Raw genomic sequence first — 18761 nt, 5'->3', positions numbered from 1 at the left:
TCAGTTAAAACAAGTGCTCGGTTAAAAAAAAATTTCCAATAATTTTATTCATAAACATTTGTTGTAAATTTTTTCGAATAACTTAAATTATGAATTATAAATACGATAGGTTTTAGTTATTTTCCATTTCCGCAAATGTTTTTTTATATTTTTAAAAATTTCAAAAACACTCTATTTGTTTCAATTTGTCTATGTGCGATCCGAAAGTTGTGGGTTCAATTAGGTGGGAGTAATACAGTGGGCGGGAGTAGAGGACTAGAAAATGGCGATTCCGATATTTTTAGAAGTGTTTGCTTTTAAAAATCGTAAACAGTTGTATTAAATACAGTAAATTTGAGTTAATTAATGAAAAATAAATTCCTAAAGTAAGTACTTATCAATTATAATTGATCGAATATTCTACCGAAGCTCCATTCATCAACATTTAATACTAAATTCTTATATAAATCCATATTAATAAATTTGATGTTTTCAAATAAATATTTCCTAGAATAACGTACTTTAACTGAAAGTTATTTTTTATAAATGTTTCATTTAATAGATGTCAATTCAAATACTAATTGATAATTGACAATTGAATATTAGTATAAAAATATCTATAACCTACTTATTACCAATAGATTAATTTTGCTTATAGATATGCAAGGTCAAGAAGGCCTTTCTGGGTCTTCGGACCACAGATTGGCTCTGATCCATGAGATGAGCGCTCATAATTTTGACCTTATAAGATTCGCCTCTTACAGAACTGCCACAAAATTGAGATTCATACAAAAAAAAGTGAGCTGTGAGTATGAGTTAATTTAATTAAGATAAAAAATAATTATTACGACAATTACGAACTGTTTTGTATTAATTAAGATGAACTAATCAACATGTCTGTAAAGTGAGATTTTCGGGATCTTAGAAGAATTTTTTCCATCACTGTGCTGTAATTTTTTGAAGTGCTTTGTAATTTTCAAGCAGAGTGCTGCTCAGTTTCCAAGCTTCAGAGTGGGAAGTGGAAAATCTTGTTCCATGTTGAGGACGCGAGAATATTTCTGAAGCCAGATGTAGAGTAATGTCGAATGCCATTGAAGTTTAACTCCAAAAACCCATCGTCTCACCACAATATTAACTTTATCGTTTTTCGAGACGTCCTACCAAATCACATATGATTTCCGTCGGGATTTACAAGTTTCTGGGTTCAAATCTAATGTGCTGCAGAGTACTACCAGAGTTCTGTCAAATGTCACCTATCTCACTTCAAAAACCCACCTCCTAACCTAATCCAGGTTAGGGGAAAGACTAGAAGGTATTCGATTGTAAAATACAAAGGATTTGCATACAATAGATCATTAATTTTGTACATACTTTCACTTATACAGGTTGTTGAACTTGAAGACGAAATTCATATCAATATTAAACACTCTGTATAATACAGAGGAGTAAAAGAACAATATTCTATTGCAGCCATATTTTTTTCTATATTTTTTCTATCTTCTTATTTCTAATATCTGTTATATCTTTTACAGGGTGAGTCAAAATATGAATACATTTTTTCACTCATTTAAGTGAATAACCCTGTATTTTAAATCAAAACACAGTTGATGTAATTCAATTTATCCATATTGACTACATTCTGTGGTAAAATAATAAGTTACAGAGTGATATTTATGAAGGAAAAAAAGTATTTGTATTTTGATTCACCCTGTATAAGATTTAACTAATTTTAGCAAAATCGATTATTTTTTTTTTCAATATTGAAGACTGTCAAAAAGATTTAGATACAATAGATCGTTAATCGTACATATTTCAAATTATACAGGGCTAGTCAAAATGCATATACAATTTTTTTCTCATTTAAATGGATAACCCTGTATTTTACATCAAACCAATAAACTACAGTTAATGTAAGTAATTTTAACTACATTGATTGCTTTTTGAGGCAAAAAATTAAGTTTAAGGGTGATATTTATAAATGAAAAAAATGTATTTCTATTTTGATTCACCCTGTATAAGATTCAAGTGATGTTAGCAAAATAGATCTAAATTTTGTTAACCATAAAAAAATTTGGATGCAATAGATCGTTAATCTTGTACATATTTCAAATTATACAGGGCCAATCAAAATAGATATACACTTTTTCACTCATTTAAATGGATAACCCTGTATTTTACATCAAAAAAACAAATTACACTCAATTTCGTTTACTAAATATAGCTAATATAAAATACTAGGTCGTTCATTTAAATGAGAAAAAAAATTTATTTGTATTTTGATTCACACTGTATAAGATTTAAGAAATATTTTAAAAATTAATCGTTTTTCTAAAAATTGAAGACCATAAAAAATATTTAATTACAAAAAATCAATAATATTGTACATATTGTCAAATATACAGGGTGTTGAACTAATTCATTGAAAATTGGTTATAGTTTTTCAAATACTCTGTATACTACATCAAAATATTTTAACGAGAAAGTGAAAGGATGTTAAAATAAAGAGTATTTGGTCTGAAATATTAAATTTTAGTCTGCAGCACAGCGGAATTGATCACTACCAGGCAGAGTTTTCAAAATCATCATTTCTTCATAAAATTTTCCATTCCTCATTATGAGACTTCAAAAATGATCCCTAATAGAGCAGCACTCTGCTTGAAAAGTACAAATATCACAGGCAGTGATGAGAACCGTTTTTTTTTTGTTTTCTCGGAACTTTTACTTTTCAGACATTGAATTAACTTTTTATTTTCATAGTACACGCAGTGGATATTTGGAATGTGATAGAAGCATTTCGAGAACAAGGTTTACACGCCTTGGAACCTTCCCAAGAATTGAGCGTCGCTCGTCTGGAAACATTGCTTTGCTCTCTTTACCACAGTTTGAATAAGAGGGCCCCACCTACGCAACAAGCACACGTTGACGTTTGCGTTAGCTTGTTGCTAAATTGGATTCTGGCAGCTTATGCTACCGTGTATGTGAAATTTTTTGTAACAAACAACGAAATGATATTCTTATATTTTTCTTATTATATTTCAGTGATAATGTTGGAAAAATTAGAGTATTTTCAATAAAAGTAGCCCTCGCTACTTTATGTGCCGGGAAACTCATGGACAAACTTCGTTGTAAGTACAATATTCAACAAAACTTCAAATTTAATAATGAACTTCGATTCTCTACAATTATATATAGGGTTTTTCAAAATTAGGAATGGGATTGTAAGTTTTGAATTGATGAAAGAAACGTTTTTCCATTTCTTCCGTTGATTCAATTTTTTTTTCAGATATATTCTCACAAATATCCGATAGCAACGGATTACTCCTACAGTGGAGGTTCAATGAATACCTTCAAGAGGTATTAGCGCTTCCGGCTGCAGTTTACGAATCACCTACTTTCAATTATACGGATTCTCTTGCCAATACAATTTTTAATCCGGTAAGAAGAGATGGTTGGTTAATAAATTTTTGTGCCGAATGCTCTGATCATATCAATAAATATCCTGAATATCGAATAATTTTTTTCAAATTGATTTCAGAATGCCAAAGTTACCGTTAATGATTTTTTGGATACCATGATGTTTGATCCCGGACCTCCTGCTCTGGTTTGGTTACCATTGTTACACCGTTTGGCTAATGTCGAAAATGGTACGTATTTCTATATAAAATATTATTTACTGAAATTTAATGTCTCGGATGGAATATATTCTATTTTATTTCGAATTTAACATCCTTCCACTTTCTCGTTAAAATATTTTGATGTAGTATACAGAGTATTTGAAAAACTATAACCAATTTTCAATGAATTAGTTCAACACCCTGTATATTTGACAATATGTACAATATTATTGATTTTTTGTAATTAAATATTTTTTATGGTCTTCAATTTTTAGAAAACCGATCAATTTTGATGATATTTCTCATCTTATACAGGGTGAATCAAAATACAAATACATTTTTTTTCATTTAAATGAATGACTTAGTATTTTATATTACCGTTTTAAATTTTAAACTAAATTAACTGTAATTTGTGGTTTTGATATAAAATACAGGGTTATCCATTTAAATGAGTGAAAAAATGTATATCTATTTCAACTCGCCCTGTATAATTTGAAATATGTACGATTGTAAGATTAGCGATCTATTGTATCCAAATTTTTTTTATGTTTATCAAAATTAAGAAAAATTATCTATTTTGCTAACATCACTTGAATCTTATACAGGGTGAATCAAAATAGAAATACATTTTTTTCATTTATAAATATCACCCTTAAACTTAATTTTTTGCTTCAAAAAGCAATCAATGTAGTTAAAATTACTTACATTAACTGTGTTTATTGGTTTGATGTAAAATACAGGGTTATCCATTTAAATAAGAAAAAAATTGTATATATTGACTAGCCCTGTATAATTTGAAATATGTACAAGATTAACGATCTATTATATCCAAATCTTTTTGACGATCTTTAATATTAAAAAAACGTTCGATTTTGTTAATATTTCTAAATCTTTTACAGGGTGAGTCAAATTACAAATAAAATATTTTTCCTTTATGAATATCACCCTGTAATTTATTCTTTTATGACGAAAGGTAATCAATGTGGTGGATTAATTAAACTATATTAACTGTAGTTTATCCATTTTGATATAAAGGGTTATCCATTTAAGTGAGAAAAAAAATTGTATTTTTATTTTGACTCGCCTTGTAAAAAAATCAACAGATATTAGCAAAGTGAATCATTAATATCAATTTTGACAATTAATATAAAAAAATACACTACAAAATATAAATATGTCTAAATTATACAAGACGTTTAATATTGCTACATGATTTTCCTAGACAATTTAAATACCCTGTATAACAAATTAAATTAATTAAAATTACAGTGTATTGCAATAAAAAATAACATGTATACATAATTCGGTATTAGAATATGAAGTGGGTAATTCGGTAATTTCTTGAACGAAATAATCAAGTGACCCTCTCTAGAAACTCACAGGATCGTTAATGCACATTCTGGAAGAATTAGAAAGATCTAGAATTCTTTAACTAAATATAAACCCCATAATGTTATCAAAACAGTTTACATTAGTTACGGGAACTAAATATGATATTTGGGATGACCCTGTATACCTATAAATAATTTTAGAGTGTGAAATTTGTAGCTATTCACGATATTTAAAAAAAAAATTGTATTTATATTAGGTTTAATAAAAAATATATAGGGTGTTATAGAAAAAACTTATCACTAACTATTATTTTAATCGGTTTAACAAATTTTCTCATTTTTACTTTAAAAAATAATTTTTTTTTTTTTTTTGATCGATATAAAATTATATTCCAGTTATTCATCCAGTTCAATGTGACGCTTGCCAAAGGGAAAATTTCACAGGATTCCGGTATAGGTGTCAGAAATGTCCCCATTATACCCTTTGTCAGGATTGTTTTTGGAGAGGACGTGTATCTTCACCCCACATACTCGAACATCAAGTTAAAGAATACGCTTCGTTTGTGAGTAAACGAAATTTAAGCAACCTTTTTTTATAAAAACTGTTTGTCTACTGAGGGTGTCGTTTTTAAAAATCTTTATATTTGTGCCTGGTGGTTGTAGTATTAAATTTATTTTTTTAATTTAAATTATTTGTAGATTTTTATAATAAAAAAACCACCACAGTTCGACATTTTTCAATTTTTTAACACAATTAGACACTTTAATATAGGGGGAAACTATTATTTACCGTTTAAATTTGAATAATCATTGTTATGAATTACCCTGTATGTATAATTCTGATATTTTCATCATTCTATAAAGTTCAATCAAAATTAGATATGTTTTTACAGTGTGAAACGACATTTTTAACACAATTAGACACTTTAATACAGGGGGAAATTATCATTTACCTTTCAAATTTGAATATTCATTGTTGTGAATTACCCTGTATGTATAATTCCGATATTTTCATCATTATATAAAGTTCAATCAAAATTAGATATGTTTTTACAGGGTGAAACGAAATTTTTCAACAAAATTAGACACTTTGTTACAGGGGGAAACTATTATTTACTGTATAAATTTGCATATTCATTGTTGTGAATTACCCTGTATGTATATTTCTGATTATTTCATCATTATATAAAGTTAGATCAAAATTAGATATATATTTACAGGGTGAAACGACATTTTTCAACACAATTAGACACTTTGGTACAGGGGGAAACTATTATTTAGTGTATAAATTTGCATATTCATTGTTGTGAATTACCCTGTATATAATATTCGGATATTTTTATCATTACATGAATTTCAATCAAAATCAGACATTTTTCACAGGGTGCAACAATATTTTTCAATTTGGTTAACACAATTAGACACTTTATTACAGGAGGAAACTATTATTTACCATATAAATTTGAATATTCATTGTTGTGAATTACCCTGTGCATAATATTCTGATATTTTCATTATTAATGAAGTTCAATCAAAATCAGACATTTTTTTACAGAGTGAAACAACATTTTTCAATTTTTCTTTACAATTAGACACTTGGTTACATTATTTGTAGTTTTTTTACTAAACCAAAATTTTTCATGAAATTTGGAATAGAATCCAAAAATCTAATCGGAAAAATAATTAATTTCATCAAATATGTATATCGATCTTATTTATTATAATTTTTTGGTTTAATGATTTTTTTTCGTATTTCAGTCTCCAAGCAAGACGATTGGGCAGTCATTGAGGAAATCATTCCGGTGCGTTCCGGATAAACAGAAAAATAACTTACCCAGATTTCCGGAACAGCCTGAAAAAACTTTGAACCTTTCCCATATTGTGTGAGTGAATAATCGAAAAGTTTCGATTATTTTAATAGATATTTCGATTGAAAATAACTTTTGATTATATACAGGGTGTTTAAATAGCAAAGTTTGTTATAACGTATTCTGACATTTTCATCATTTATGAAGTTCAATCAAAATTAGATATGTTTGTACAAGGTGGAACAACATTTTTCAGTTTTTTAACACAATTGGATACTTTTTACAGGGGGAAACGAATTTTTACTATATAAATTTGAATATTCATTGTTGTGAATTACCTTGTATGTAATATTATATTTTCATCAATCATAGCGTTAAATCACAACTAGATATGTTTTTACAGGGTGGAACAAGGTTCTTCAGTTAGTTAACACAATTGGATAGTTTTTTACAGGGGGAAACGAATTTTTACTATATAAATTTGAATATCAATTGTTGTGAATTACCCTTTATGTAATATTATCATAGTTTGTGAAGTTTAATCATAATTGGACACTATGTTAGAGGTGGAAACGATCGTTTATCATATAAATTTGAATTGTGAGTTGGAAAATCACCCTGTATATTAAAAAATTCCCATATTATGGGGAAATTCCACTTTATATTATAATTAAACACGTTTTAACAGGGTGAAACGTCATTTATAAATTTATAATACATTTAGAAACTTCTGTTTATTATGTACATTTGATTATTTAACGTAGTACCATTCAGAATCACCCTGTAAGTAATAAAATTCTCGTATTTAAAATATATTACTGTTCTTCTCAATTAGACACATTTTTACAGAGTGAGACGACATTTTTCTATTTTCAACACAATTAGACTCTTACTTCACTCTATAAACTCGAATATTGACTGTAGTGACATCGAAAATCACTCTGTAAGAGATAAAATTCCGTATTTCGAAAAGATTCCGCTTTTCTTCTCAATTAGACACTTTCTTACAGGGTGAAACGACATTTTTCTATTTTTAACACAATTAGACACTTTAATTCAATCTATAAACTTGAATATTGACTATAATGACTTTGAAAATCACTCTGTAAAGGATAAAATTGTCGTATTTCAAATATATTCCACTTTTTTTTTTTTCAATTAGACACATATTTACAGGCTGAAACGACATTTTTCTATTGTTAATGCAACTCGATACTCTACAAACCCTAATATTGACTGTAGGGGCTTAATGAATCAATCTGTAGATAATAATACCCTCACATTAATAAAAACTTGATAATTTTTCGAAATTACCGACTTATTACAACAAGTAGTGTTTCTGGTGTTATAACCTGTAGTGCACCAAGTATTAAGAATATCGATCATTTGTAGTGAAGAATCATACTGTATGTACTAACACTCTTATATTCGATAGTTTTTTGAAAAAATGTTTAATTTTAGGCCGCCTTCTCCAATTCCATCTCACAACGGTTTCCCGGATGGTAATTTCTCAGCTTTCGATGGAACGGGTAGTTTGGACAGCAGATCAACAGCAAGAAGGTATTTTGAAAATTTCGGTTTTCCGACATTTTTAACACCTTTTCATTACCCATTAAAAAATAGTGTTAATAAAATTTTATTTCGTTCATTTTCTTTTTAGATAACTTCACAATTTATTCATTCAGTTGAATATAAACAAATAATCTCAATTTTATTCTAATAATTAATTTTCTTATTTAGAAAAATCTGTTACACTTTTTGAACCTTATTTTATATATAAATACGAGGCTCGTCCCAAGAGTATCGAATCTAATGACAATGTTGTCTATTTTTTTTCGATTATGATGGTATTTACTGCTTTAAAGTCACAGTTTACCATGTAAAAGCTCCAGAGTCGTTATCGAACCTTTAGTAGCTGTATTAAACAAAACACTAATTCTCACATCTTCTTCAACCTCCAAACAATACAGATGTAGCTACAAGCAACTTTTCGGTTCTTTATTACTGGAAGGATACCAGTTCGATGACAAATCTGACTTTGAAGGATGCTTTTGCGCAGTTATCGAACCTTTAGTAGCTGTATTTTACAAAACACCAAGTCTTACATCTTCTCCAGCCTCTGTACAATACAGATGTAGCTACAAGCAACTTTTCGGTTCTTTTTTACTGTAAGGATACAGGTTCAATGAAAAATCTGACTTTGGAGGATATTTTTGTGCAGTTATCGATCCTCTTGTAGCTGTATTTTACACAACACCAAGTCTTACTACATCTTCTTCAACCTCCAAACAATACATATGTAGGTACCAGTGACTTTTGGGTTCTTTATTACCAAGAGTATACTTTGAGACCAGATTTGATTTCGAAGAATACTTTTGAGACAAACCTTTGCCAACATTTCGAAAATATTCATTCTGAAATGATTCTTTTGGCCTTTTTATTTAGCTTGGATAGCGCTCGCGACGACGAGCATCGTTTAATCGCTAGATACGCTGCAAAATTAGCCGAAGAAGCCAGATCCGGAATGGTAAGGAGTAATCTTTCTATAACTCATTATTTAAATTATTTATACTCACAATACAGGCATGAACATTTATTTGTTCTGATATTTTTATGTTGGATGATCTTCCTAAATGTGCTTTTGCTGTTGCTTCTTTTAGCCCCGAGGCGGTTACAGAAAACATTCCCTGTCGCCGGATACGGTGAGTAGCTCCACGTTGTGCTTGTTGCATTAATATGTTTTAATTCTTTTCGAATAATCTCATCTACTAACCCCCGTATTTAATGTTCATTTGAATTTTCTTGTTACTTTAATTGAATTTACTTTTATAGGGCAGAGTACCTTCCGAAGCTTGCCTCGGTATGGATTCAACTAGGGCTCAAAGGGAGCTCATCAACCAATTAGAGGCTAAAAATAGGGAAATTATGAGGGAAATAGCCAGGTTGAGGTGAGGGTTGTGAAAACTGTATTGATTTATATATTTTAATTGCGATTTTCCAAGGCGTCAACAAGAGTTAGAATCCAGCGGACACGGTGCTGATAATCCGGTATTGATGAACGAACTTAGAGCCCTCAGAATGAGAAAAGACGAATTGGAAACGCACCTAACTACGTTACAAGACTCCAGGAGGCAGCTCATGATGCAACTGGAAGGGTTGATGAAAATGTTGAAGGTGAACTTTCTATTTTTTTTTTTTTTTTTATCAATTGAATCAATTTTTTTTTAGAATCATCAATCGTCTCCGCGTAGCACTCCAAATTCGTCACCGCGTAGTACAAAATCTCCACCTCTTCTACCGGGTGTTCAACCCACGACGCAACCGAATCCTCGTAGCGCTCCCCAAACCCCCATAGGTATGCCACCTTGTACCATGGCGAATTCCGTACCGGCTGTTAGCCAAACTGTACAGAATAACCAACATCTACCACATTCCCAAGGGATAATTATGGGAAATAGGGAACAAATTAATAGTTTACCCCAAGAAAGGGGATATAATAACGATTCTTTGACCGGAGTTGGGGGTGACGTCAGAAGTGCTTTTGGAGGTTCTTCGAATATTAATTTAGGTAAATTCATACAAACTGTTTGTTGTTAATTAAAACATAACCTCAACCACAACGTTTGATAATAACTTTCTCCTCCTTCTATTTGTTCATAAATTCTTATGATAATTCTTACCCGGCTCGGAGGACCAATTTGTGTAATTGTGAGTGGTAGTGTAGAAAACGATCGTTCTTACCCGACTCGAAAGAGCAGACAATGCAATTGTGAGTAGTAAAGTAAAAATCGCTAGTTTTTTTCCCCACTGGAAGGACGAGACAGTGTAATTGTGAGCTATAGTGTTAAAATCACTAGTTTTTACCTGGCTCCAAGGACCAGATCGTGTAATTGTGAGTGGTAGTATAAAAATCGCTAGTTCTTATCCGGCTGGAAGGACCAGACAATATAATTGTAAGTGGTAATGTAAAAATCGCTAGTTCTTACCCGGCTCCCAAGGATCAGATCGTGTAATTGTGAGTGGTAGTGTAGAAATCGATTTGTTTCTGAACGTTAATGTTTATAAGGAACATAATGGACCTTCCAAAACAGCTAGGAGGCTTTCGATACCCCCTGGAAAATCACAAAAGAAATATTTTGTGCATTTCAAACCCCATAACGAGACGAATTCTTCACAAAAACAAACCAGTAGATGTGCAACAACTTGTGTAGCATGCAATGTTTGAAACGGAGATTGAAACTCTAAAAAATAAAAAAAAAGAGAATAAAAGATGAAAACAAAGACTTCTTTTTCATTAGATCACAAATGGTGATTGATTAGTGAGTTTTCCATTACCAAAACTCTTCCTATCCGACAACATCCACTTTAATCATCAGATTTAGCACCAAGTGATTTTTGGCTATCCGAGAATATAAAAAGAATGTGATGAAGGGAAAAATTGAAGCATTATTGAAGACCACAACGAAAATATTCCAAAAGGATTATTTTTGAAATATTTTTTTTTTCAGTTATAGTTTTTAAAATCCAAAGCAACTGTTTTTTATTCTATCTAGTGAAATCTGGAAATCAACCAATCCAAGTATTGGTAAAACCATTTCCGGTAAATGGATCTTGAAAACGTTAAACTAATCTGTTGTCATTGTGATTTCATAACCGGATAGACTTTAATTAAAATTTATGATAAATAATTAGTTTTAAAAATTTCTACAACGCTTTGCAACATCTAAATTGAAATTTAAACATTTCAGGTAACGGAAATGGTACTCCTGGATCTGTAGGTCGTTCTTTAAGGAATGATCTATTAGTAGCAGCAGATTCCGTCACCAATGCCATGTCTACTTTAGTCAGAGAATTAAATTCAGGTACTGATTAATATTAGAATATTGATATTTAAAGCAGCTTCTCGATCCCAAAAAATCGCTATTCTAGAATTTTTGTTAATTCCTTTTTTTTTGTATACATTTATTTTAATTTGTAGCAAAATGTTTTCGAAATGATGTTTGAGTCCGCTCACACAGTGATGTTTTTATTATTTTAACTTGAATTAACCTCGAGTTGTGTTTACAATTTTTATTTTTTTTCGAAAACACCTTGTATATATAATTATATTTTTTTTTCGTTGTACTTATTGGTACATAGATATTTTTGTACAAAAATGAATAGAATGGGTATGCAGCATGTATACACATTACACACAAATACTCTTTAAAACTTTGTTTTGTTGGAACATTTATTTTGTAATATTCTACATTGTTGTTATATATTTTATATTATATTAATTTTTTTATTTTATATATATTTTGTATAAATTTTTTTAATTTCTTATTTCTTAGACCTTCAAAAATGATTAAAAAAAAAATAATAGTAAGATGAAACCCGTTGGAAATGGAGGAGGATATAATAAAAATGAAAGGAAAAATAATTTATGGGCGATTTGGGGTTTGGAAATGGAAGGGGGTGAGTTTTTAAGGGTAACAACAGTTTATCTCGATTTCCGTTAAAAAGTCTTATGGTAAAAAGTTGAATAGCAAAGTTGTAGGTAATGAAAAGATCTACAATTTTTTTCACATAACCTCAAAAATTATGTGAAAAATTCGAAAAATGAGTTTTTAGTTTTTCTATTTTTATCTTTTACAAAAAAATATTTTTTATATCACGAAAATTGGTGAAAACTTACTTTTTTGTGTCTCAAATACATACACATTTATTTATTCCAAATGTATTTATACCATTTGTACAGTTTTTATACGTTTTTTTGCTTTTCTGAGAAAATTTCCCATCGCCATGGTAAGTTGTCTCAGAAAAGGCAAAAAAAAGAAAAAAAAAACACATCAAAATTGTACAAATGGCAAAAAAATTTTCAAATGCAAATTATTTCGCTTTTTTGCCTTTTCTGAGAAAATTTACTGTAGTCATGGTGAATTTTCTCAAAAAAGACAAAACAAAATTGTATATATGGTTAGGAAAAAATTGGAAAGGCTTTTTTTCGGTTTTTTTGCCTTTTCTCAGAAAATTTACTGTTATGGTAAATAAACAAATTAAAAGTGACAATATCACTAGAAATAATAAAAAAACGAATTAAAACTAACAATATCACTAAAAAAATTTAAAAAAACGAATTATAAGTGACAACATCACTAAAACAATGAAAAAACTCACTATAATTTATATTTGTTTCGTTTTAATTAATCTAATTATCTAAATAAATGAAAAAATCTAATCAAAACTGATAATATCACTAAAAAAATTTAAAAAAAACTAATTTGAAGTGACAATATCAGTAAAAAATGAAAAAAAATCACAATAAATATATTTTTTCGTTCTAATTCATTTAACTATCTAAATACGTAAAATAAACAAATTAAAAGTGACAATATCACTAGAAATAATGAAAAAATTTAATTAAAAATTACAATATCACTAAAAAAATTTAAATAACGTATTATAAGCGACAATATAACCAAAAAATGAAAACACCCACTATAATTTATATTTTTTTTCGTTGTAATTCATTTAATTATCTAAATAAACAAAAAAATCATATAAAAACTGATAATATAACTAAAAAATAAAAAAACACAAATTAAAAGTGACAATATCACTAAAAATTAAAAAAAAACAAATTAAAAAGTGACAATATCACTAAAAATTAAAAAAAAAAACAAATTAAAAAGTGACAAATACACTAAAAATACATTAAAAGTGACAATATCGATAAAAAATATGGGAGAAAAACAAATTAAAAGTGACACAAAGTGACAGTATCACTAAAATGAAAAAACCCACTACAATTTATATTTTTTTCGTCCAAATTACTAAGTTTTTCATATTCCGACAGTTTTAAAAATTCGGTAACAGTCAGTTCTTTTCACGTGTAGGTAAGTTTTTTTTTATTTGGATTATTTTGTGTTTACACCAATTTAACAACCCGCATTATTCTCATACGTTCTATAAATATTTAAATGTTAGATTAGTATGTGGAATGCTGCCTGCTGAGTGTTTGTTACATTGCAGAACCTTCTGCGCGTCCAGAAGCTAGCGCGATCAGAAAACCCATAGGTGAGTAGCGTTCACTACCCCCACCTCCACGATTTTCCTTCCCTCGTAATTAATTATTAGAGTACTCTGCTTGTAAATGTGAAAAACTCAAAAACTTATTGGGGTTGAACGAAATCGAGGGTTGATTCGATGGAATAAATCGTTTTTCTGATGTAGATTTCGAAGATGACGGCGACGAAGAATCGGACGGAGGATGGCAGCAAGAACTTCAGCGTCGTTACGCTCAGGAAGCGAATTTCATGGCGGAATTACGTGCCCGTCATCCGACTTCCCCACCGGAAAACAATCAAATGGTAGTACAGAATTCGTACGGACAATACAACCACGGACAGCCTTTCCATATGCAAGGAATACATTATCCCCAAAATTCGAACATGAATTCCACTTCCAATTACGTTTTCCATCAGAATTTTTCGAACTTTAGTCAGTCCGGAAGTAATTCCGGACATTTCGGTAACCAGGTTGGAAAAAATTTTGTTTTTAATATTAATTTAACTATTTTTATAGGTTAACTGACTTTGTGAAGCGATTTATTTCAATTTTCATTAATTAATTCAAATTATTTAGTATTTTAAATAGATAGAGGGAAAATGGATATGTAAAGGGTGGAAAATCACTGAATTATATTTTTCATACATATTAGAAAAAATGACTTTAGAATCCTGAATTTTGATAAATTTGACCTGTAATAGCAAAATCACTTTTATGTCAGCTTCTTTATTTATTCTATAGAAGAAATTATCAAACGGAAAATCTATTTCATCTGTCCTCGTTCCGGTTATGGTAACGACAACAATTCTGCTATAATAAAATGAACCTAACACAATATTACTTTATAAATCGAGGGAAATAAGTCTTCGATCAGAAAAGTTTCTTCAAATATCCAGAATTCTGACTTCGGTCAATAAATCATTAAAACAAAACTTGTACAATGTCAGCAAACTTGAAATAAGGTGAAGGAGTTGGTGGGAATGCCTCATGGAGTAATGGGGAGACTAGAAAGTCGAAAAGATCCCATGTAACGCGGTTTTTCGAAGGAAAATATCTAATAGGAAAGAGAAGACCCTTCAAGATCACAGCTGGGCTAACTAATGGAGCTTCTAATTCAAAAAATGCTCACAAATTTCAAGACTGACATAGCTATCTAATAAACAAAAATTTTGTAAAGCCGGCAGACTTAAAATCATGTGGTTTTACAAGAGAAAGGCCCATATTAAGTGGTTTTTGAAGGAAAACATGCCATTTGAAGTGGTTTTTGAAGGAAAACATGCCATTTGAAGTGGTTTTTGCAAGAAAAGATCCCATATGAAGTGGTTTTTGAAGGAAATATTCTACATAAAGTGGTCTTCGAAGGAAATGTATCTATATGAAGTGGTTTACGGAGAAAAAGGGCCCATTTGAAGTGGTTTTTGAAAATGAAAAGGTCATATAAATTGATATTCGAAGAAAAACTATATGAAATGGTTTTGGAAGATAAAGATCCTATATAAGTTGATATTTGATAAAAAAATTTTATATGAAGTTGCGTTCGAAGGAAAAGGTCCATATGAATTAGTTTTTGTAGGTTAAGATACCATATGAAGTGGTTTTTGAAGAAAAAGGTTGATATGAAGTGGTTTTTGAAGAAAAAAGTGTGATATGGGAGACAAAGGTCCTATATGAAATAATTTTCATAGAAAAAGATCTCATATGAAGTGGTTTTTGATGGAAAAGGTCCATATGTAGTTTTTTTCAAATGAAAAGGTCATATAAATTGATATTCGAGGGAAAAATCGTATATGAAATGGTTTTGGAAGATAAAGATCCTATATAAGTTTATATTTGATGAAAAAAATTTATATGAAGTTGCGTTCAAAGGAAGGTCCATATGAATTGGTTTTTGGAGGTAAAGATACCATATGAAGTGGTTTTTGGAGAAAAAGGTTCATATAAAGTGGTTTTTGAAGGAAAATGTGTGTTATGGGAGAAAAAATTCCTATATGAAATAGTTTTCATAGGAAAAGATCACATATGATGTGATTTTCGAAGCAAATAATCCGATTTTAATTGGCTTTTGATCCTATATGAAGTGTTCTTCCAAAAACGGGTCTACAGGGTAATCCCGAGATCATAACAATTATCTTAAGCTTTGTAAATAAAATTCCTATAACTGCTTAAATGCTTTAACATTTGATTCTCTTGCTGAATCTGTATCAAATTAGATAATTGTTATTTTTGAGATTACCTTTTGTACAATTTACCGAAAATTGAATTTTTTCTGTTTCCCTCGTATAATTCATAATTATTTTTTTTTTTTAGACAAATAGACCGGACAAATTATTACACGCAGAAACAGCAATGAAGAACGACGCACAAGAATCATTGGAAGAAAACGAAGAAATTAAAAATAAGGAAACCCTGCAATTCGAAGAAGCTCTGAAACAGTGGGTGAATCGGTAAAGTCCATAAAACCGAAATTCCTGTCATCGACATCGATTATCTAATTAATTAAAAAAATAGCTAATCCAACAACCCCCTACAAATATTCATCTATCGATTTAATATTTTATACATTTATTCAAGAAATGTGATTTTTTTTGAAAAATTGAAAGTTTTAAATTTTTTTGATTTGTTCTGGAAGTAAGAATTTTCTAATATTTGAAAAAAAACTACCATTATACCAATTTAGGTTGTTGTACATCATTTTGGTACCTCAGTTTTTCAAAATTTTGTTCCGATAGACACTGAACTTCGAAATAAGAATGAAATTTGCTTATAGTCGGACCAAATATTTAACCTACCTAACGCTATCTCTACTTGTAACGCTTTTCATACCTTTTTAATAAATAAGATGAAATGACGAGGGAAGACGGAAAAAAAATAAATAAAGACACAGAAATCAATAAGTTGAACTTGTAAAACTGTGCGAGGAAATTATATAATAATATCTCTATAGTCATAGAATTTGGTTAGTTCCTCAAGAACCTGAATAATTAGTGTAAAGACACGACGAATTCATTCGGATTTGGTTGAATAGAAGGAGAATAGGAACATCTCTCCGTTAATGGGGAAGAATGATATTCGTTGCTTATTTCGTCTAACTTCGAAATTTATGAGAAAAATGTTTTTTTTTTTCTTCGGATTTCTTACAAAAACTCGAAAAAGTCTTTTTATAAGAAAAATATGTTTTTTTTTTCTTTGGATTCTTGCCAAAATCTAGAAAAAGGTGGATTTTGTTGATATGAATCGAAAGTCTATAGTTTATTAGATTTGGAGGTTATCTTATGAAATATTCCAGTTTCTTCATTAAAAATCTATATTTCAGTATTTTTTAGTTTAACTTTGAAATTTAAGACAAAAATGTTTTTTTTTCTTCGGATTCTTCCCATAATCTTCAATATGGTGGTTTTTAGTTTTAGTTTATGTTTTTTCGCTTTGGATTTTTTACAAAATCCATAATAAGGTGCTTTTTGTTGTTTTAAATCGACAACCTACAGTCTATTTTGTAAAAGGTGAATTTAGTTCAGAAATATAGCGTTTAAAAAAAAAAAGATTCACTAGCGATGTTGATTTTGTTTGCGTGTAATTTTGAATAATTGAAAAAAAAATATGGGAAACTGTATAAAAGTTGTAAGAAAAATCCTTTTTCTTTTTGAAAAAATTGTCATTTTTTTTAATTGGATCAAAACAAATGTGAAAAAACATTTTTCTTTGTGTATTTTGTTGTACCAACTTCACCTACATAAAAATTGACACCTTTCAACCGATTTTTTCTTCTCTTTGAATAATAACTTTCTGTTTTTACTATTCTTCACGTGTCCGACCCACTTTTTTATTGAATTTGAAGGTTTCCTTGAAAAAAATTCAATTTTCTGCCATTTTTCAAAATTTGATTGAAACACATTTTTCTTAACGTATTTTATTGTACAATCTCCATCTACATAAAACTTTTACCCTCCAACCAATTTTCTCTTCTCTCCATGTGTCTGATCCACATTTCCATTCGATTTTACCTTTCATTCTCCATTTTTTCTATTTTTTCTATCTTCTTGATCTTCCCTGCTTTATCAACCTCCATTTTTTATTGAAACACTTTCCTCTATCAAGTTATTTTTTTGTCTTTTTTCTTGCTTCATCATCCTCCATTTTTACCAATGTTTCTTCTCAAGTTGCCACTTCTTTCACCTTATATACGATCATTACTGATTCTTATCGTTCTTTAGTTTCTTTTGTGCATTTTCTTTAACTATCTCATTCCTCACAAATATATTGTTGTACCTATCTTCGTTTTTATCACTTTAACTAATATTATCGATATTCCTTCTTCGTCTTTGTCTTTTGTACATAAATATATTCTTCTCTTTTATATATTTCCCTTTCTATCGGTGTTGTATCTATTCGTATTAAAAACTCTTCTAACTTTTGTTTTCCATGCTTCTTCGCATCCTTTCTTTCGTTATATTTCATTTCTTCTACTATTTCATCTTCTCGTTATATTTTTTTTTCGTTTTGTTTATATTTATTGTACTTTCTACTTGTTCTTCGATTATTTCTTCAACTTCCTGTCTATTTTGTCATAGTAAAATGTCATTTTTGATAAGACGATGAAATTAAATTCCTAATTATGAAGGTTCTTCTATATATATTTACATGTATCATATACATTGTGTAGCTAAAAAAAATATATATACATAAAATGTAAACGATTTTCTTGTTAATTTGTTAACGAAAAAAATAGTCTATTTGTTCGGTTCAACTGATCTCGATTCAACGTATTATCGATCATTTTTAATTGTTATTTCTTTGACTGAAAGTTTGAGTAGAACTAGTGACAGAATTGTTGAAAGTTTTACATGTTATACAGTAGTTCTTTATTGAACAATAAATAATGTGGTTTTTGTTCCTGTAAATAGAATTTTCATTCCCCTCTTTGATCCTTTCCAAAAAAAATAACGAATTTCAATCGAAAATCAATATTTTTTGTCCCATTG

The 18761-nt window shown here is 29.4% G+C and overlaps 1 protein-coding gene across 5 annotated transcripts; it reads left to right on the top strand.

Annotated features, from left to right (window-relative positions):
• The first annotated feature begins 213 nt into the window (after nt 1-213).
• On the top strand, nt 214-18723 carry LOC130894801 (dystrobrevin beta). Of its 5 annotated transcripts, XM_057801790.1 has the most exons (18): nt 214-365; nt 638-784; nt 2737-2953; nt 3019-3104; nt 3263-3414; nt 3515-3623; nt 5321-5487; nt 6683-6807; nt 8194-8292; nt 9178-9259; nt 9393-9434; nt 9565-9680; nt 9735-9906; nt 9961-10300; nt 11481-11594; nt 13747-13791; nt 13948-14252; nt 16090-18723. In XM_057801790.1, the coding sequence occupies exons 2-18, from the start codon at nt 640-642 to the stop codon at nt 16228-16230; spliced, it is 2457 nt and encodes an 818-aa protein (XP_057657773.1). In that variant the 5' UTR covers nt 214-365; nt 638-639; the 3' UTR covers nt 16231-18723. The 5 variants fall into 5 exon arrangements, with proteins under 5 accessions (XP_057657773.1, XP_057657774.1, XP_057657775.1 ...); XM_057801791.1 differs by lacking the exon at nt 9393-9434; XM_057801792.1 differs by lacking the exon at nt 13747-13791.
• The last annotated feature ends 38 nt before the right edge of the window (nt 18724-18761 follow it).

This window comes from Diorhabda carinulata, chromosome 6, assembly GCF_026250575.1.
Source record: "Diorhabda carinulata isolate Delta chromosome 6, icDioCari1.1, whole genome shotgun sequence".
Lineage (NCBI taxonomy): Eukaryota > Metazoa > Arthropoda > Insecta > Coleoptera > Chrysomelidae > Diorhabda > Diorhabda carinulata.
This window is presented reverse-complemented; position numbering and strand designations above follow the sequence as displayed.